At 40.8% G+C, this 21,725-nt stretch overlaps 1 protein-coding gene across 1 annotated transcript in view; it reads right to left on the reverse strand.

Annotated features, from left to right (window-relative positions):
* LOC117462703 (cadherin-6-like) overlaps positions 1–21,725 on the reverse strand; it is a 107,773-nt gene that overhangs the window by 19,220 nt on the left and 66,828 nt on the right. The window contains exons 6-9 of the mRNA XM_034104982.2: positions 11,952–12,139; positions 10,246–10,505; positions 4,585–4,721; positions 2,041–2,162 (exon numbers count right to left, since the gene is read on the reverse strand). Coding sequence (XP_033960873.1) covers positions 2,041–2,162; positions 4,585–4,721; positions 10,246–10,505; positions 11,952–12,139 — 707 coding nt within the window. The remainder of the gene's footprint in view (positions 1–2,040; positions 2,163–4,584; positions 4,722–10,245; positions 10,506–11,951; positions 12,140–21,725) is intronic.

The raw sequence follows: 21,725 nt of genomic DNA on the forward strand, positions 1-21,725 counted from the left end.
GGAGGGGTTACGGATACGGTACTTGATAGTCAGAATTCTGAGGTTAAAGTCAGAATTCGAGGAAAGAGATGTTTTCACCTCCCAAATAGTTGTTTTGATGTTGCCCTAATCCTCTTCCGTCCCGCTCAGTCAAATGACTGAACTCTGGATTCAGCTTTAAGCGCATGTTTTACTTTTAGACCCAATATTCACAATGGGCACTTTATTTAGCTCCACTCTAACTGTCTTCCTGATTTACCGACGTCTCTTTACCTCTTTATGTACGTCAATGGGAACAAGTATTTCTGGGCCCAATGTTGTCACGGATTAGCGAGTAATAGTAGTACCACTGTTTGGCCACTACGGAATATTGCTTCAAACCCCAGTTAAAAAGGCAACATTCGGGATGGGTGTTGATACACATATTACACCTATGTGTCAGTACTAATACCACACACAATATGATATTGTGATGTATTGGTTCAGGACATTAAAACACATTAATAAAAAATGATTGAACAAAAAATAAAATGAATGAAATAAAAGTTAGAAATGTTAATTGCGTTTGAGCTTTTATACAGAACTAAGAAGATGAGTGCACGGCACCGTGGGAGCTGTGTTCCTGTGATCACAGCTGGTGACGCAGCGTGTATTTATGACTTCTAACTCAAGTCTTATTTCATTGAATGGGAGACGGCATCTGAGAGATTAACGGCTTTCACAGAGATGTGTTGCTATGACACACACATGCACATGCACACATATCCAGCGAACACACACTGATGAGTAACACTGATGAAAGGGTGGAGGAATGAAAGGATGCCAGGGACCAATGGCTGCATGCCACCATGCAACACACTATCGTCATGATACTGTGTGCGTGTGTGTGTGTGGGATTACATATATAGATTTGTGTTTTTATCCTATTAGTTGTCACATTTATATATGATATATCTGTATATGTGTGCGTGTGTGTGCGTGCATGCGTGTGTGTGTGTGCGTGTGTGTGTGTGTGTGTGTGTGTGTGTGTGTGTGTGTGTGTGTGTGTGTGTGTGTGTGTGTGTGTGTAAAACCCTATCAGATTAGCGTTACAAGCACCACAAAAGAAGAAAGCAAGTGGTCTAAAGTAGCACAGCTGCATGAGTGTGTGTGTGTGCGCGTGTGTGTGTGTGTGTGTGTGTGTGTGTGTGTGTGTGTGTGTGTGTGTGTGTGTGTGTGCACATAAGCTGTGTGCTTTAATCACATTAGATGCATCCATGCATACAGTATGTGATAACTCATATCAAGTCGTATTACAGCAGAGTACAATTATATTAAGTACTATGTAATCCAAATTCGACATGTTCACAGATATATGTATGAAACATTCCAGAGGTCTGTTAAAGTTAAAGTTGTTTGACTGTGTTTGTTTATCAGCTTTCTAACACGAAACAACGTCTAAAGCCTCAAAACCTCTCAAAAGCAAAGCATCACTGAGACAAAGAGACATCATCTTTCAGATTGGAGGGATGAAAACACAAGGAGAGACATCGTGAGAGATGCTGGCCTATATTCGTGAGACCCAGTAAAAGGGTCAGTGTGGTAGCAATGGCCTCCATGCACATGCTGTTATGTTTCTGCTCGTAAGAGGGGATTAGCAGCTCACGTTAGCCTCTTCTCTCGACATGTCCCATTAGTGATTGATAAAAGCACATCCCGCACGATACACACACAGCCACCTGCTCCGGCTCTGCAGCTGCTTCACGCTGACATCATGTCACGCAGCAGCCCATTGTTACCCAATCATGTCTGTAGACGACTGTTCGTCTTCTAAATGATCCTTCTGCTTCATCCCTAGGACCATTGAGCCTAGTGTTTCATGTGTTAGTGTGTATGAGCCCCATCTGAGTGCTGTCATAAGGCGAGGGCGGCAGTAGCTGAGTCCCAGAGCGACCAAGACCAAGACAACATGTCACTGTCTGAAACAAACGATTGTGTTTAAAGGGTTTAGGTTTAGTTGCTTAGCTGCTGTATTCCAATAGACATGCAGTCTGAGCTGTCGAAGTGATCGAGCATCAGTACCTGGCCAGCCTTGGTCCTCTCACAGACGAAGGTTTCGTAAATGGTGGCGAAGGTGGGGGCGTTGTCGTTGATGTCCAGCAGTCGGATGGAGACGGGAACATGGCTGCTCTGACGAGGATTATCTGAAGGGCAGACACAGGGAGAGTAAACGCCTTGCTCCAGTTCCACTCTCTGGTACACCATCAGCTCTACTGATAGATATCACGAGCAGCTCACTGCCTTGCTCATGGGCCTCTGGACACAGGCTGTACGTTATTATCACTAGTCTAATTGTATCAGCCTCCCTGTGGTTCACATGCTGTCTTTACCATGTGGTCATACATACACGATGACAAGTGGAAAGAAAACAGCAAAATACGTTTTTAACATGTGAAGAAAAACACGTCTTGCAGAGCCAGGAAACCGATCAGGCTTCCATTGCACACTGTGTCTGAATCCAGCTGTGTGTGGAGCTCGATGATCACAAACCCTATGACTAGAAACATGAATTATTCATTTGACAAAAGTTAACGATATTGAAGGGATTCTGTTTTCATGGCCAGAGAATCATCAGCGCCCAGCAGAGTGTCGGCGCTTAGCAGCGCAGCGTGAGCAGACACAGACTCCAAACAGAATGCTACCAATGCTACGTGCTAAATTACATATTAATGTTTATTTTTCATAACAGTGCCTTCACACTGAAACTATGATAAAGAAAACTTGAATGCTAGTTGTGTGTCTAGCCTAGTTTTAGCCGTCTCCTAATTCTGCTGCACAATTCGTTTATTTCAAATCAAAGTGTCTACGGTTTGTTGTCTTCCTGTCCTCTCTTTCATAGAGACCTGTAGTATTGCATTGAAGGGTATTTCTGTTGACATGTGATCATTTAGATACTTCGAAAGTTTCAAAGTGTCGGAGTTCTTCGTCAGTGCTCAGATTCCCTCTGTAGTGGAAATTCTGAGCGAGGAACTGGGAAACAGAGAAGCTGCTGGAAACTAGGATTGATGTTGTACGATACTGAGGTTTTAATTAAAGCCAAGGGAACAAACAATTTCATTAAAAAACGGAAGTTTTCTCGATGTATGCCAGACTTAGTTCTGCCCACCTCCTTTTGTTAGCATATTTATCCAACTTTGACGGGTCACAAACATATTTCAACTCGTTTACGCTCCAAGGTATACCGACACTACTCAGATCGAGAAGGACCTCACGGGCAGCTGGTCCTCTAGCCTGACGGAGATACGGTAAAGTGATATTTGCTGAGAGAGATTTTTGGAATTTCAGACCAGTTAAATCACTCTACAGCAGGGGTTCTCAAAGTGTTGATGAGTGAGGGCCAATTTAGGTACCCAATATTGGATTGAGGGCCGCCCAAGAAAAAACGGAACACAAAATAATTCCAAAACAAATCCTTTCTTTATTGTACTAACCAATTATACATACAGTATACATTAAGAACTTGCAGAGGACACACAGTTGGGTTATCTACAGACAGTGACTAGCTAGAATCGCTAGCTAACTCCCGTTTCTGATTCTGATAACTTACAACATATTTTCCGCTTAACCGCAACTCGCGAGATGCCTAGTTGCCATGCAACCAGTAGTCTAGCAAACTTTCCACAAGCTGTCATTCATAATTTAGGAATGACAACCCAGGGGCGCAGTTTTACCATTCTTAAATTCCATTCTAATTCTTACTAGATATGAACCATGGAGGATTAAAATATAACGCATGCATTGCAGCGTGTCACATTAACTATCTAGGGCCGCCAGAAACATTTCCGAGGGCCGCCATTGGCCCGCGGGCCGCACTTTGAGAACCCCTGCTCTACAGAATATCACCATCACTGCCAGTCAGTCTGAACATCTTGGCACTGCAGTAGATCCCTGTATGACTCTGATGGTGTAACCTCCCAGAGATAAGATATAACTGTGGTTATACATTTGACAACAACAAAGGTTAAGTATGTTGTTTATTCTTTTTTAAATGTGAGGCTTTCAGATATGTGACTCCTATGATAAAAATGATAAATTCTCTCCTCTTCTTGTTTTTTCTTTTATTACCTGTAGGTATCGCTTATGTTTGTGGTAGATAGTTTTTGTTTTGTGAATACAGTATATATGTTTTAACAGTATCCACTGCTTAACAAACTATAATAAAATGATAATGTGAAAAACGAGACTGATTTGTTGAGAGTAACAGCACCGAGAAACCAGCAAGCAGGGACACGTTATTGCCCTGCGAAAGGTTTATGTTGGTCAAAGCACTTTAATATGTAAACAAGCAAACAAGAAGAAGGTAATGTTGTTTTGTTTGTCTTTATTGTAATGCTATTTACGAATATTCAAATAAACCCGTAAAAAAAAGCCCCTTGTGTTTAGTTGAGTGTATTTGTTTATAGTGTCGTGGACAGTCCGCATTAATCAACTGTCACTAAAACAGTAAATGGGGCAGCTTTTGCAAACACTGCAAAACGTCCAGCTGTCGTCCCCGGCCAGATGATAATGGACGCCCGTGTCTGCCTGTGCTTCGAGGGAAGGTGTTTCCGGTGCTGCTGGACTTACTGAACTCCGTGGCGGTGACGGAGATGTTGTGCCAGGCGCTCTCCTCCCGGTCCAGGGTTCTGAGTAGGAACACAGAGCCGTTCCCTGGGTGCACGTTGAACAGGCGGTCCATGTCAGTGCGCCGGTCGATGGAGTACCTGTGAGAGGGACACAGCGAGGTGAGAGGGGGCTAAGTGAAGCCAGCGGGGGGGTGACCTGCAGCAACCCTCATGTTCCCACTTATCATGTGATACGGTGCTGACACCCTGTACTGTATGTGCATGTTCTACTAGCCCAATGTGTTCATCGTCCACGTGTTACCATGTCCTGTATATTACATACAGGTCACATGGAGTCTGTGCGTGTACATAACACACATCCTGCTGTGTCTCCTAGTAACATGTACAACAAGTGTTCATTTACCCACAATTACTTAACAACAAGAATCTGCCAATGCAAACTTGTATATTCTATATACTTATTAAACAGTACTATATAATTATATTCAAGCAACACATTCAACTATCAACCTTTTAGAATAGTGTCATCCCTCTATTGGTTTAATGCCAATCCCCAAGTATTAACCTGTAAATAAACAGTAACGGTGTGTTATGCATGTGTATTTATTTAGTCTCTATGCTAAGTTAGTAGGCTAACTAAACCAAGCTTCATGTATGACATTTACAATATGTGTAAATCTATCTATGCACATGTTTTCTACACTCGTTCTTTAGGTGTGGTGAAAACCAAGGAAGTGCACTTTGCTGAAGCACGTGCTTGTGTTTACTACCACGTGAGCAGCATCTGTGTGACAGAGGGGTGATCTCAATTAAACTTGTCGTTAATCATGATTAATCACAGATGTGTATTGTGACTAACAAGACTAAATGTTTTAATTATAACTTTTCTCAGTCGGAAATTAATTCAACACCAAAAGGCGTGCAGGCTTTAATGTAAGGGTGGACAGAAACACCCGCCTTGATATTCTGACAGCTGGAATCGTTGCACCGCTCCCTGAGAGTCTCTATTTCTGATCTAGTTGCTGCATGCAGCTATTCACAGCCTCACAGCTCTGCATACATTAAAGAAGTGACATGCCTTTGCTACTGCCTGTCAAAGAGGAGGCTTTTGGAACAGGAAGTGCATCCTGTGCTGTGTGTGAACACTACCAACTCCACAGTACACCATCAAACTGCTATCAGCTGTTAATGGTGTACCGTTCAATAAATGAGTGTTTTCCATAAAGAGATATATGAGGGTGACATAAAGTGTTGCCTCAGTACGCCCAGGCTCTATCATAATTAGAAAGCACTCAACAGTAACATAGTAGTTCACTGACACAATGTGAACGGGTGATAGTCACACACAAAGGCACACACACAGACATAATTGGAATTGTGTGTGTGTGTGTGTGCCCCCTTGTGACACATCATTTTAAGAGCACTCCATGGTGCTGTGGCTGTTTTAATTGGAGTGCGTTCCTCATCAGCTGGCTTGCTTTAAATGTAGGAAAATAAGAGCTCAGTCTGCTGTCACTTTATCACACAGTTACACGCACTGCTGTCACCCATCTAGTCATCATCTGCGTTTCCTCTATGTGTCCTCCAGCGCTCTGTGTGTGCACCTCTTTCTATCCAGATCATTAGACATATGGAGTCCTTCATTGTCCTATTGGGTTTTTTTGTAACTTAAATCAACGTCAAGGGCGACCCTTTGGGGCCAAACACGCCATTCCAGGATGTTGGCTCTCCCATGAGAAATCATCGCTGTCAATGTGTAGGCAATCAATGTGTATTGAGAGAACATGTAGGCTATAATATATTTGAAATGTAAGCTGATGTGAAACAAACAAAGGTAATGTGAGATAGTCGTTACACAACAGCTTGTCTGCATATTAGCAGGTTTTTCACTCTGTGTGATTCCCACACACAAATTGTGAAAACAAAACTTCAAAGAGCTTGTTTATCAAAGAAATTCCCAAGGGTGAATCCCCCCTGGACCCCCAACAGAGGTCCAGGTAGCTACTATATCTCTATGCTGGTCTTAAACCTAGTCAACATATTGGGGCTGCCCCAGAACGAAGTGGTTTCTTTAGGCTGCAGCCCTGGTGGGATGGTGTGTATATTAACAGTGAATAGGTTCGATGTAGATAGGGAGATATGCTTTATAATTAATCAGTAAGATCAATAAACTGATGTGCCCGAGCCACCTATTATTTTTACCTTGGGCCCGCTCTTTGAAATCAAATACACACCCACAGATTTAGGTCATGTAAGGGAGGAATGCTTTAAAGTCCAGTTGAAATCTAAATATTTCAAAAGCTACTTATGTGAAAGTGATTGTATTTTTTTGTTATCATTGAAATAAAACTATATTTACTTCTTGCTTCTTTGTTGTCAAGCTATTCAGAAAGAAGCGTAGATCCACCAGAAAAAAGCGTAGAGCTCGTACAAGAGCTCGTAGTGAAGAAGCTGTAGAACTTAAGATGAATTTTCCACCATTAGCCAAAATCCTTCCTCACTTTGACACAGAGCAATCATTAAATGTCTCATAACAGGATAACAAAAACGGTAAATCGGATCTACCATCAATAAATCATAGAAAATGAACCTAATGTTTTGTCTGATTACACTTAAAGATCCCCTATTATACTGTTTTTCATCAGTCATTTTGATATATACAAAACATATCTCTGAAGTGTTCCAAATACCAAGCAGATCGTGCATTGTAGAACCCCATAATCCCCTCTGTTTCAGCCCTGTTTTCAAAGTGCTGATTCTCTGTCTGTTACTTTAGATGAAAATAAGGAGCCCCTCCCCACGCCCCTCTGAGAGACATTTGGTTACAAATAACACAATGGTGCTCTAGGAGGAGAATCTGGTGATAAGGTGGGGGGGGGGTTACCTTGGTTGGTGATTGGCTAATGGTTACACAAGCCAAAAAAACGTTATGACATCATAAAGTGGCCAAAATCTGATCAGCTCATTTTCAGACAGGTTTTTATAGAAATGGATCAGGACAAAAAGAGTCTTGTCTTTTTTCCTGAAACTTTCAGAATCTCTTCACCCAGAGGGGACACACATTTATGTATACAATACATGAACAAGTGGATATTGCATAATAGGTGACCTTTAACTCATTTCGAATATCTTTAACCTGTTAAGCCCTGACCCTGTTTTTCAGGTTTCAGGCTCGAAAATGACATGCCCAGAACACTTCTAAAAGGGGTAAATTAATAATATGTGTTCTCAAAGCAATGATACACATGTGAGTTCGATGTAGAAAAGTCAGAATCAATATAGATGTTTTTATTTTAAAGTAAATTCAGATTGAACATAGTAAAAAAATGTAAATGATAGTTTCCATCCAAAAAAAACCCATTACTTACAGTATAGTGAAAACCACCCTTGAATGATGGGATAGTAGACAAAACTATAACATATATTACATTACATGTCACTTGTTAGACACTTTTCTCCAAAGCGACTTACATACTCAGTACTGTGGGCAATCCCCACAGGAGCAATTAGGGGTGAAGTGTCTCAGGGACACAACGACATGCTGACTGCAGTGGGGTTTGAACCTGTGACCCCCTGAAACGAACACCAACACACTACCCAATGCACCACACGCCTCCTATAATAAGTACCCTGTATCAAGATTGATGCAAAACAAGTGAAATTTGACTTTTTTATAGAGGTTTAGAAAAAAAACCCACCTCTGGGGTCATTTGGGTGTATTTACCATATCTCTGGAACCCATCGGTCGATTTTGGTGATAGACACCTCTTTTTAACCGATAGAGCCAATAGAATCAAGAGGGAGTTCCTAAATCCATCTAAAAATTACCATTGGTGAATAGAGTGATGCGCAGCCAGCATGCCCAAAACCGGAAGCTGGGTTACAGCTCTCATACACTCTATATGAAAACTCAGTTTATTGACATAAATCTTATGATGGATTATCAGTAATCATTTCAAAGTGACACAGAGACATTGGATTTACCTTCAGCAGCGTTTATATGTGTTTTAATGCCATTGAACACAAAGGTAAGACGTATTTACCGTTTTGGCTCCGTAAAGTGAAGTTGTGTGTTGTGTTTGCTGGCTTTCGCTGCCGCGAGTTTTGGTCGCACAGTGATGATACTTATACCATTGGAATCAGTGGAATCTCAGCTTTCATCTGATATCTAGTCTGTGCAGATGCGATGAAGTATACAATATTTCTACCGTGAGTTATGTGTTAAGTGCGTTAGCAGTCTTTCGCTTAGTGCTAATTCAGAGGCTCGGCGTTAGACTTGTGTTTTGTTTCGGTACAAATGGTTCATATCGTCAGGTAGCTGAGTTTCTTCCCGTTAAGGCGAGACACGGCAGGCAAAAACATGGTTTTTCATGCACTGGTCAATTTTGAGATGTTGTGCTATTTTGATTCCATAACATGTTTTCTTTCAAGCTTATGGAAGAAAAACGTACAAAATACACATTTAGGTGTTTATTTTACTATAGTTTGTCTATTTGCGTCTGTAAATTTCTCCTAAATTCACCAAAAGTTAGCATTCTAACATAAAGTCCCACGACCGCTGTTTGCACCATGTCATGAGACATATCGTTGGAAAACACAATCTCATTGGATCCAAATATGGTCATTTCCTTTGTATCAGCAACCAATCGTGAAAGTACAAAGGGGTCTTAAGAAGCCCTCACACGCTGTTTCTTGCAAGATGTTGCGGGAGCCCCGGCCCGCCTTTTTTTTTCCCTCACAAAACTGTGTCTCAGGGCTTCTTAACATTTAACAACCTATGTGTCATACCCACTTAACGGGAAGAAACTCAGCTAACTGAGCGAAAAAAAGCTAACGCACTTGGCACAGAACTCACGGTAGAAATACTTTATTACTTATCGGATCTGCACAAACAAGATATCAGCTATGTAGCTGAGATTCCACAGATTCTAGAGGTATACGTTTCATCACTGTTCGACCAAAACTCGTGGCAGCTCAGGCAAACCCAGGAACAAAAACGGCAAATAGTCTTACCGTTGCTGTTTTTCTGATCAAAAGTTGTGTTCAATGGCATTAAAACGATAAAAACGCAAACTGCGTGCGCATCACTCTAACTCCTCAATGTTAACGTGTAGGTGGATTTCACCTTCGATTCTATTGGCTCTAACGGTTCAAAAGAGATGTCAATCACCAAAATCGACCAATGGGTTCCAGAAACGGCAAATCCACCCAAATCCACCCAAATGACCCCAGAGGTGGGTTTTATTTTGCTAAACCTCTTTAAATGTCACTTATTTTGCATCAATCTTGATACAGGGTACTTATCATATGTTATAGTTTGGATTCCTAAAGCTTTTAGTCTACTATCCAATCATTCAAATCAAGGGTGGTTTTCACTATAAGTAATATTTGTTGTTGTTGGACGGACTCTATAATTTACATGTTTTACTATGTTCAATCTGAATTTACTTTAAAATAAAAACATCTATATTGATTCTGACTTTTCTAAATCCAACTCACAGGTTTATCATTACTTTGAGAAAAAATATTATTAATTTAACCCTTTTAGAAGTGAAGTTATAGTCATTTGTTCTGGGAATGTCATTTTCGAGCCTGAGCCCTGAAAAACAGGCTCAGGGGTTAACAGGTTAAGAAATTCTAATGGAGGGGGTTTCTTCCTTACTTGACCATTCTGCGCGCTCCGTCGGGGTCCATGGCGCTGACGGAGCCCACGGCCACGCCCACCGCAGCATCCTCCTTCACCTCCATCAGGTAGCTGGCTTTGTAGAACAGTGGCGGCTCGTCCACGTCTTCCACGCCGATCCGGACCGTGGCCATGTCTTTGGAGCCCAACGACATGAAGCGGGGGTCCACCTGCGTGTTCTGGACCTGGATCTCCACAGTGTAGGACGGCTTCTTCTCGAAGTCCAGAGGCTGCAGAGGCTGCAGAGGAGGAAGAGGACGTTGGTACAGTGATTGGAGATAATCAGTGTGTTGTTACATTTAATAGTTAAATGAAACTCTTTTGTATATACTAATTTGATCATGTTTGGTGTGGTTATTAAATAAAATGTGAGTAGTCGTTTATGCTTTTAGTTTGAAGGCAGCTTCAGGCTCTGGGTTATTTGATATTTTTTGGAGATGAAGGAGTGATTGGGCAGTTTGTTCACTCTCTTTAAAAGGGTTGTAAAACCTTATCCCGACGAAAACATTTGGAAACGGGGCAAATTTGACCGAAGGACAACAGGACGGTTAACAGACGATTTGAACTCTATGGGATATGTACAAGACAGCAGAATCCCAATTGTCAGGAACTCGACTAGCCTGTTATTCAAAAAGGATTTGCTATTACTTATTATGTAGCCACGTATAGCTGAGCCAAAAAAACATAAAGAGCACTTCTATACTCTATATTACTAGTAGTTGTGAACCCATTTTATTTGATAGCTGAGGAGTTGAGCGTCAAAGGCCGGCTGTATGGGATGTAAAAACGCATCTCTTTTCTTGTATCATGACTTTCAGAAGGATACAATAATGAAAAGAAGCGGCGCACGCTGCTACAGGGAAAAGTCTAACATTAATAAAAACTGATATAAAGCTGCTGACAGATTCAATCTGATGACAAATGATAATAGTTTCTCAAAAGTGCAAATAGTGTTGGAATGTGTTTCTCGACATCAGCTGGACAGTACTGCATGGCTGTTTGAAAGCAGAACAAAGGCTCAGATTTAGTTGAACAGCTCTACATGAGCTGCCTGCTTCCTTTAAGGAATCCTGGAAATTGTCCTCATCTCGTATCCTGCTGACACAGTATCATTACTTCTTTGTGGAAGCTGGCATACTTTTCTTAAGGTTGTGTCAGCAGGAAGAACAAAGAATGTCTATATATCAAATTTGATTGTACATCAGTAAACAGGCACTCTGTGAGGACACTGTGATAGAAAAAAGCCCAAGTCCTGCTGCAAAGACTAGGATTTGGAGGGGGGGGGGGTGAAGATGAATACGTTTAATTTGGTTTCTTTCATCTGTCAAGCATGTAGAGGCTTTGCATATTTAACAATACGTGTAAAACAGACTACGTGGGCAGGATCCCTATGAGTAGAACGAGTGGGATCTGCTGAATCACTGCTTTACCATTTATTTTATTTAATGCCGTGAGAAAAATATCGAGATAATTAAAAAGCCAGTCCATTTGAATGAGGGCATCAGGAAAGCTACATATTTCACAGTTTTTTTTACAAAAAGATGCCCTTTGACTTCATTCTGTGATATTGTCTCTGCTGTTGTCTCTTTTAGGAGCTTTTGATATCGTATATAATATGCCATGTTTGGACTTATTTCTTCCTAGTTAGGCTTCCTTAACAGTTTATAATGTGAGTTGTGCCTCACCTTGCCGACGCTGATGACCCCGTCCTGGGTGTCCTTGTCGGTGGCGATGTCAAACATGTCCATGCCGTCCCCGCTGACGATGGTGAAAAACATCTCAGCGTTCTTCCCGATGTCTCTGTCGGTGGCTACGATTCTCCCGACTGAAGTACCGGACTTGGCCGACTCAGGAACTCTGAACTGGTAAATACCTAAAAAACAAACAAAAAAACAGGAGTCAGCTGCATGATATAAGACTGCTGCTGCTTTAACGTGATGCTACTTATCAATGTTACTACTATTAGCCGATATATACAATTGCTTATGTCAGACTTGAACACACACAGTGGTGTGATACCTTTAATAAGGTCTGTGGTTAACACAAGCTGAGGAGATTTTTACATTTTGACAAAACAATTCAAAATCTATGTAAGGCGTTTGCTAACAAGTGACTGAAAAAGACTAGGAAACTTCATCACGCTGAACATTAGCCACCTTTAGCTTAGCGGTTGTGACGTGAAGTCATGTGATGATCTAGTTCGTTTATAGCCGAAAGTTAGATTTGTTTTCTTCTGCCGGTTGCATCTATTCTTTCAAAAATCATAAAGTGGTGTTAATACTGGAGATTACCCTGCTGAACATGTTTTATCATACACGTGTATTTCCCACAATATTTCTAAATCCAATGGAAAAATCTCATTGCTGTTTGTTGAGGAAGCTAACTTCAAGGTTGGCCTAAAAAACAACATCATCAGTAATGACGTGTATTCCACTACGGGATGAGAACACGTCTGGGCCAGGCCTGCCTACAACACGACAGCCTTCTCTTTCCTCTCAATGTAGCCATTGGTTCAGTGCAGAGCGCTGGTCTGAGGACCAAAGGATGAACATATTCCTGCTTCGGTTACTTTGTAACATGAACGCTGTGTCTCCACTGATAAAGTTATTGGCACTGTGTCAAACAAAATTGGCACAGTCATGTTTGATTCAATCACCAGATAAATAAAGTGAAGCATTTTCTAATTCTACAGATAGCGATTCATAATGATTTCCATAACATTATGGATTGGTGTGATGGCTGATAACAACTTGCACTGAAATGAAATTGTAATGTAATGTAATGTTAGTGCACCTTAAAATTCAATATCAGTTAAGGTGTAAGCTATATTTAGAATATTTTCCCTGCGCTACCTTGCTCTGAAGAGTTGCTTGTTAACTGCTGCCACTTTGTCTCTCCAACAGACTGCTGACTTCATCATCATTTAAAAATGCATTTCAAATTTTTTTTTTTATGAATGTCTTTGTTGTCTGGAATAAGCGCTAACATTGTGTTCTGCCGTCAGTTTGTTATGGCAGTTTGAGATGGCTGGGGCTAAGAGTGTTCCTCCTCGTCAGGAAAGCCCGGTTCTGCACACACACACGCTAAGTGAATGCAAATGAGATGTCACTCTGCTGTACGAACCCGGGGCAGCTTCATATCAGCAAACTTTCCTTTTCCTTTTGTGTGTGTGTGTGTGTGTGTGTGTGTGTGTGTGTGTGTGTGTGTGTGTGTGTGTGTGTGTGTGTGTGTGTGTGTGTGTGTGTGTGTGTGTACACTCCATCTAGTGGTGTGTATAAAACACTCGAGTGGGTAATTATATGCTGCTGTGACACAGCAGGCGTCACACACCCTGGCAGCTACACACTACTCAACCTGCCACTGTTTTGGTGTACTTATGTGTGTGTGGGTGTGTGTGTGTGTGTGTGTGTGTGTGTGTGTGTGTAGTCACAGGCAGAGGGAGTGAGATAAAGGATGTGCAAATGTGTGTACACATATTATCACATTGCAACAGCTGCAGTTGCCACCACAAAAAGAAGAAGCATTTCACTTGCTTCATGGCACATACGTATGCACATATGCTTCTCTGCTAGCTTGCCAGCTGTCCACTGAAATGTCCACTTGAGAACCAGTTCTTTTTTTATTATATCCTAATAATTACCCATACTCAGTGGTCATTTTACCCTGCAAACATATACGCTCAAACTCAGAAACTGAGGCCACAAAAGACTTGTTTTACTCTACTATACCAATACTATTAGTAGTCTTTTTATATTTGTTAGCAAAAAAATCAAACCAACAAAAAAGAAAAGCGGGAGCCTGGAGGAGAAGCACATTTCATCTTCACTCAGTTTTCTCTCTTGGCTCAGACACTGACAGTGCTGATTGAAGACGTGGTGTGAAGTGAAATGAATAACACGTGAGGATGAAGGTGTGTGTGTGTGTGTGTGTGTGTGCGTGTGTGTGTGTGTGTGTGTGTGTGTGTGTGTGTGTGTGTGTGTGTGTGTGTGTGTGAGTGTGTTCTCCACTTGTATAAGAGGCAATTCAGTGTGAAGGACAGGGTGTGGGGTGAAGGGACAGGAAACATACATGTTGATGTGTCCTCATACTGGTAGAAGTACAGGCGTGTGTGTGTGTGTTAAGTGTGGTGACCTAAACAGAACGATGGTGCCACGTGCAGTCTGTTCAGCAGACCCGCGGCTGATCTTATTGTGCACCCTGAACTGGAGACACACACAGGAAGTGAATGGGTGCTAACGCTGGGTGGAGAGGAGGGGGGAGAAAGTGACACTCTGATACAGAGAGCGTGATTGAGCCAGGCAGAGATGGAGAGGGGGGGGGGAAACAATTAGAAGATGAAGAGATGGATAAAGAAAGCCAGAGAGCCGGAGAACGAGGTTCTGCCTTCATGTCAATGTATAGGGATTAGACAAGAGACTGAGGGATGTGATCGAGGCCGGCAGAGAAGTGCTTTACTCTTTTACACTGACACACACACACGCACACTCACACTATAGGCAAATACGCCAGCTGTTGCTGTATTCAAACGTCAACTGTACAGCAGCACACTAACTTTCTACAGATGTTACTGCTGCTGAGTGACACTAGTAGCTAAGATTAGAACATGAAAATGCAACATATTGAGAATTATTTTCTTTAAATACATCTTATCCATGTTTCACCAAGAGGTTGTTTTGTTTTACTAGCAGAACAGAGCAAGATAATACAAATAGCGACAAGGCTAACGCAACATTTGACACCAAGTGTGTCTAACGATGAATTCAGTATTGGCTATGGCTCATGCTAGTTAGCACCCTTAGCGGTACCACTTTACAATAAGACTACCCTTATAAAGGATTAATAAAGGGTTTATAATTAGGTTGTAAACACTTTGTTTGTAAAGAACCATTTATAAACCAGTTCTAACATAGTTTTCATACATCACCAGAGGCTCACTATTTGGCAAGATGACGAAGCCTTATATTGGCTCCCTAGCTTACTTCGTCTTCTTCATCAGCCAGCATCCTTGGTATCTGTTGTTCTCGGAGTTGATTCCCCCCCCTTCCATCTTGATGTTTCTTGGCATCTCTTTATGACCATTTATGTATGAGTCACTCACATGTATAACTGCCAAAAGGAAGCCTTGTAAAGTGTAAAACACATTCCCATCTATTGATGAGTTACAACCATTTATAATTTGTTTAAGTTATATTAAAGTTATGCATAAATTAGGGCGTGGTCACATGATTGACAGGTCATTCCAGTGACTGCTGTTGTTAGCTTCCTGTCTCTCTGCTAGCTGCTCCGTGAAGCTACAGGGGCTCTTCCTGCTCAGCTCATCCGGGGAACATCATTTGAACTCGGCCGTGTTTGTTGTGCTGGTGCCTTGTGGATGATTCTTCATGCTTCAATCGGACTATTGTGACTCGCTCTGCGGTTAAAACAGACGGTGCATGAATGCGGTTTTGCGGTAAGTGAAATTCGAGTACTTTATTTATGTGTTGCTTATGTTTTTAGTCAGCTAACGTTAATAATAATAATAATAATAATATATTTATTTTGTTAGCACATTTACAGGTGCTCAAAGACGCTTTACAGATATAGTGAAAAGAAAAGAACAACAAATAAATATATATATTTAAAGTTAAAGTCATATAATACAAAAACAATCACACATTAAAAGCCAGATTGAAGAGGTGAGTTTTTGTGAGTTTTTTGAAGGTGGTGAGGTCAGTGCAGTCTCTGGTTGGGGGAGTGAGTTCCAGAGGGAGGGAGCAGCGACGGAGAAGGCTCTGTCCCCCCAGGTCCGGTGATTGATGCGGGTGGGGATGGATAGGAGGTTGGCTTCTGATGAGCGGAGGCAGCGGGAAGGGGTGTGGTGGTTCAGCAGGTCTGTGAGGTAGGGGGGGGCCTGATTGTTGATTGCTGATTAATGAATGTTTAGGCTTGGGTTAGCATGTAGTAAGCAAGTGGTAGCTACATCTATGCTAACGATGCTAATTGTAGCCTCCAAGTTCAAACATAAGAGTGGTGCAGTGACGCGCCCTAAAGAAAAATCATAAATCTATCCATCATAAACCTATCGATTCGATTTATGATTATACAATTATAAAATTAGGGTAGACATGTGGAGATTATTCCGACTGAACAAAACGTGATCCGTCTCGAACCGATAAGAAAATTCCGGGTACCGGTACCCATACAAAATAAACAATTTTGGTTCTGCTTAACGGTTCCTAAACACGGTAGACCCTGTATTCCACCGGGTCCGTCTGCTCCGCGGGGACCCAGTGGAATACAGCGGCGGACTGGCCATCTGTGTGTTCTGGAGAATCATAGAACGGCCGGCCGCCAGCGAGCCGTTGACGGCCGGCTCGGTACGCTGCGGCCGGCACCGCCCTTACTTTTTTTAAACGGCATCATGTAAGTTGCGCTGACAGGCGACAGAGGTCCACAGTTGCCCCGCAGCGAGGCTCCCCCACGCCCTCCAGTGTCAGTGTCAGTTAAAGCTTAAAAGAATAAAGATATTTTTGTTATCTAAACGTTTGACCTCTTTCTTTTGCAATTTTGGAATCGAAACGGGGAATCGATAAGAACCGGAATCGATAAGCAGAGCCGGAATCGGAATCGATACCCATCCCTACTCGTAACCCTCTGAGACCCACGGGGCCGTATACGATCCCAGATATCACGTTGTGTTCAAAGCGTCATAACTTCTCAGCTGTTTCGGCCAGAGACATGCCGTGTCTATCCTCCTAAACTACAGAAACGGCAATTACATTACATTTCACTTGTTAGACCCTTTTATCCAAAGTGACTACATACATTCAGTACTGTGGACAATCCCCACAGGAGCAATTTGGGGTGAAGTGTCTTGCCCAGGGACACAATGACATGCTGACTGCAGTGGGACTCAAACTTGCTATCCCCTGATTCAAAGTTCAGCGCACTAAGTTCAGCGCACTACCACACTGAGCCACAGCCTCCACAGTTCATTTGGCAATAAACAACTCTATTAAGTTTTTCATTGAGAGGCGTTTACTTAATTCGGTGAAACGGATGTGCGTAAAGTTTGTAAAGATGCGGATAGTCTCACCTTGATTCTGGCGTATTGCTTATCATTGTGTATGTTTTATAGGTCTGTTCTCATCCACCATCTTTGTTTGTGATGTAAAGAGTGTAAGAGTCACATTTCTGAATCGGACACTCTGAGTGGATGCAGTCAAAGCCAATCGGATTCAGAGGGTTGCCTGTCAGTTCCGTTGTTATGTGTACTGAAACGAGAGCCGGTATAATTCCATGCGCGAAAACAAATTAAAAGTTGGAATACGTTCTTTTAGTGTTTTGAAAGTAAACTGAGGTACGTCAAGGAAGTTTACTACAGCTGAGGCTTTGGAGCTGATCTTTCAAGGGGACGATGTCGATGAAAATTCAGACGAATCTTCTCAGCATGCCATGCGTGATTGTGGAAAGGAACTGCCATGATATATATCATATGTAGCCTTGACAAAAAAAAAGACAATTCCTGGCAAAAAAACGCCCATGGACACTGCCCAAAAGAATGGGCATAACTTATGTTAGACTCTTCTAATCAGTTCTGATACAATGATGATACATGTGTTCAATTGTCTGTGTTAAATGTTTCTTTCAATGTTAAGGTTAGCAGTTCTTTTGAATGAAACAAGTAAATAATTCAAGCTCCGTTTAAAAAAAAAAAAGTTAATGGGCAGATATCCCATATTATATTGTATATACGTCTCTAATGAGTGACATATATCATTAGCTGAGGTTGTGCTGATTTCTGGGATGTGTCAAACTTGATTATACTGTAAAGAAATGACAATTTATAAGGCAAAACACAAAAATATACAAAAACAGAAATGTCCTATGTGGGCCTCAGAGGGTTACATGTGTGTCAACCACACAGCGGCCTAGTGTATGTGAAATTAACCTCACAATAAGATGTGTGTATATTACAAATATTAATGTCATATTTCAAGATGATTACTTAGATATTACAATATGGTTGGTTGAGCTGGAGTTCATTATTGAGCTTACACGTTAACGTCACAATCTGAAGAACGAACCCAAACCTTGTTGTTTTTATTAATTGTATTACCAAATTGGTATCAAATAAATAGTAAGCATTGGTAACACCAATGCTGATAAAGTAAACTATTATATTTGATTATTTGTGTCTGGGAGAAGGTATTGTACCGAGTTCTGATGTTCGGCAGTTATTGACTAGGCTTTCTTGTACAAGAGAATACTTTTTTTTTTACGACTGTATAATTATCCTTAAATGATGTTATACAATGCACCTAATAAAGAAGTATGGCATTTTGAAACATGATGTGCAACAATTTTTACTGTAATTTGTGTGCATTTTTGTTGGAGGAACACCTCAAGGTTCTTGAATGGTCATCTTGGCTTGGCTCTGCTCACCCTGATGGACTGCTTGGACGCTTGTTCAAGGATATACACAAAGCCTTTCCAGTCTGAGTACCATTATGTCTTACCAAGTCTTTCATTTATGTCTGAGAAAAGCTTTATGTTTAAATATGTGTATCAGTCATACTAAACAGTCATTACTTCGAGTCCTAATTGTTCTTCATCTGTGAATACAATGTTTTGCTTGGCTCTTTTGCATCTTACTTTGCATTTCATGTGAAAAATGTGTATTAGGTCAGCGTGAATGTTATAACTCATTCATAAATGGACATGTGTATTAAAGTTAAAAACAACGCACCCTTTCAGTAGTTATAAATGTTAGTGACTCATCAATAGATGGTGATGTGTTTCACACTTTACAATAAGGCTCCCTTTTGGCAGTTATAAATGTTAGTGACTCATTCATAAATGGTCATAAGAGATGCCAAGAAACATCAAGATGGACGGGGGGGAATCAACTCAGAGAACAACAGATACCAAGGAAGCTGGCTGATAAAGGAGACGAAGTAAGCTAAGTAGCCAATACAAGGCTTAGCAGTACAGATAAATGTGGGCTCACTATTTGGCAAGCAACCGGTCACAGTTGCCCTGTTTATCTCATGTCTTATAAAAACGTATTAATGATTTATAAAGTGTTCACAACCTAATTAATAAATGAATTATAAACTATTCGTAAACCCTTTATAAGGGTAGTGTTATTCTAAAGTGGTACCCATTTATTTAAGATTGAAAATAGTTTACTTTAAAGTGAACACTGTACTGTCTGGTTTGTTAGTTAATCCAAATCAAGCTGCCAGAATAAGTATTGTCACCACCATTGGTGATCATTTGATTACTACGTTATATGGAGATAGTGTCTTCTTGTGTTGTCTCTTCATTAAATAACCTTCCACAAATGCAAACAAAAGATTTGTGAACTTGAACAACACAAGTTGAATCTATATTATAAAAATAAACTGTGAATACATTAAAATAATCTACAAGTATATTAAAAGCATTTGTGGATATCTTTCAAAATTATACATTTTTAAATAAATATTTATTCACACATTGTCGCTCTGTTCACACAAATAATATTAAAACACATCGATAACCGTACATCATATATTTTTGACTATGCTTCATAAGGGCAAATTTGGAGTAAAATAATAAAAGTATTTAAACTTAAAGGGGACCTATCATGCAAAATGCACTATTTAAATACTATACTACAATATATTTTTCCAATATAGCATAATAGGTCCACTTTAAGAGGAGCAGAAGCAACTTTAGGGTTTCTGTCACTTCAGGTTAAATCGTGCATATTCCCAAACATATTTTAATGACATCACGTTACCAGAACTCTTTTCCACAGAGTAAATATTTGGGACCCCGGAGGAACGAGGCCCTGTGGTAGTTTCCTCTTTTACCCTGATTCTATCTTGCTCACAGCACTAAAATAGTTACTTTTGAAAAATTCAATAGCATCATCTTTTTCCGGAGACAGTATTCTGTAACTTTGGACAATCCCAGGAGGCTGTCAGTTAGGAACTATTTCTTCAACCAGAGTAGTTCCACTGAAACCTTCTGGATTATTCAGAGTAACCCAAACTGTCTGCATGGCTACAGGTGCAGTATGTAAAAATATATATTTTTGGTGTAAAATGGCCAGATACTAGTGTCATGATCCTGGTGTTATTTTGTTTCCAGTTTTATTTTGAAATGTATTTTTTCCCATCTTTTCTTCTTACTTCCTGTCTGTGTTTTCCCGCCTGATTGTCTGATCCTTTTCACCTAAGGTCCTCCAGCTGTGTTTTGTCTTTCTGATTGGTCCAGTGTGTACATATATATTTGTCGTCTTTGTTCCTGTCTGATTCCCTGTGTTCCTGCCTGTGTTCCTCGTGCCCTCTGTGGTCTGCACTCAATTTGTCTTTATTTGTTTTACCTTGCCCGGTTTTGTTTTATATATACCTGCCTCCCTCTTTTGTTTTGACTGTGTTTGGGTCCAACCTCTTGCCAAACTGGGACAGATTGACTATTTGAAGAATATGATGTAAACCCGAGGCACAGGCCGAGGAGGTAGAGTTGCATCAATCTTTGACTCAAGTTTACTTATCAATACTAAACCAAAATTAAATTATACCTCCTTTGAAAGCCTCGTTTTTAGTCTTACGCATCCGACCTGGAAAACTTTGCAGCTAATCTTATTTGTTACAGTGTACCGTGCACCAGGTCCTTATTCAGAATTATTCTCAGAATTCTCTGAGTTTTTATCAACTTTGGTTCTTAAAACAGATTATATTATCGTAGGTGACTTTAATATTCATGTTGACGATGATAAAAATAGCCTTACTGTTGCATTTAACTCTATATTAGATTCTGTTGGTTTTTGTCAGAGTGTAAATAAACCAACCCACTGCTATAATCACACTCTCGACCTTGTTCTGACTTATGGTATTGAAATTCAGCAACTATTAGTCGAACCGCATAATCCTGCTTTATCCGACCATTTCTTAGTAACTTTTGAAGTACTGTTACTAGACTACAAAGCATTAGTCAAAAGCTCCTGCAGCAGAAACCTATCTGTTAGTGCTATAGCCAAATTTAAGGAAGAGATTCCTCCAATACTTAACTCGATAGCATGTCTGCATGTAGGGGAGGAAACTTATACAAAATGTACACCACCCCAAATTGATCATGTTGTTGATAGTGCTACAGATGCGCTGCGAATAAAATTAGACTCTGTTGCTGCTTTGAAAAAGAAGAAAATAAAACAACATAGATTAGCTCCATGGCATAATGCCGAAACCCTCAAAATAAAGCAAAAGTCGAGACAACTTGAAAGGATATGGCATTCCACTAAACTTGAAGAATCTCGTTTAATTTGGCATATTACTCTCAATGAATATAAGAAAGCACTGCGTAAAGCGAGAGCAGCCTACTACTCTCCATTAATAGATGAGAATAAGAATAATGCAAGATTTCTTTTCAGCACTGTAGCCAGGCTGACAGAGAGCCACAGCTCCATTGAGCCTTCTATTCCCATAGCA

This window comes from Pseudochaenichthys georgianus, chromosome 17 (assembly GCF_902827115.2).
Source record: "Pseudochaenichthys georgianus chromosome 17, fPseGeo1.2, whole genome shotgun sequence".
Classification (NCBI taxonomy): domain Eukaryota; kingdom Metazoa; phylum Chordata; class Actinopteri; order Perciformes; family Channichthyidae; genus Pseudochaenichthys; species Pseudochaenichthys georgianus.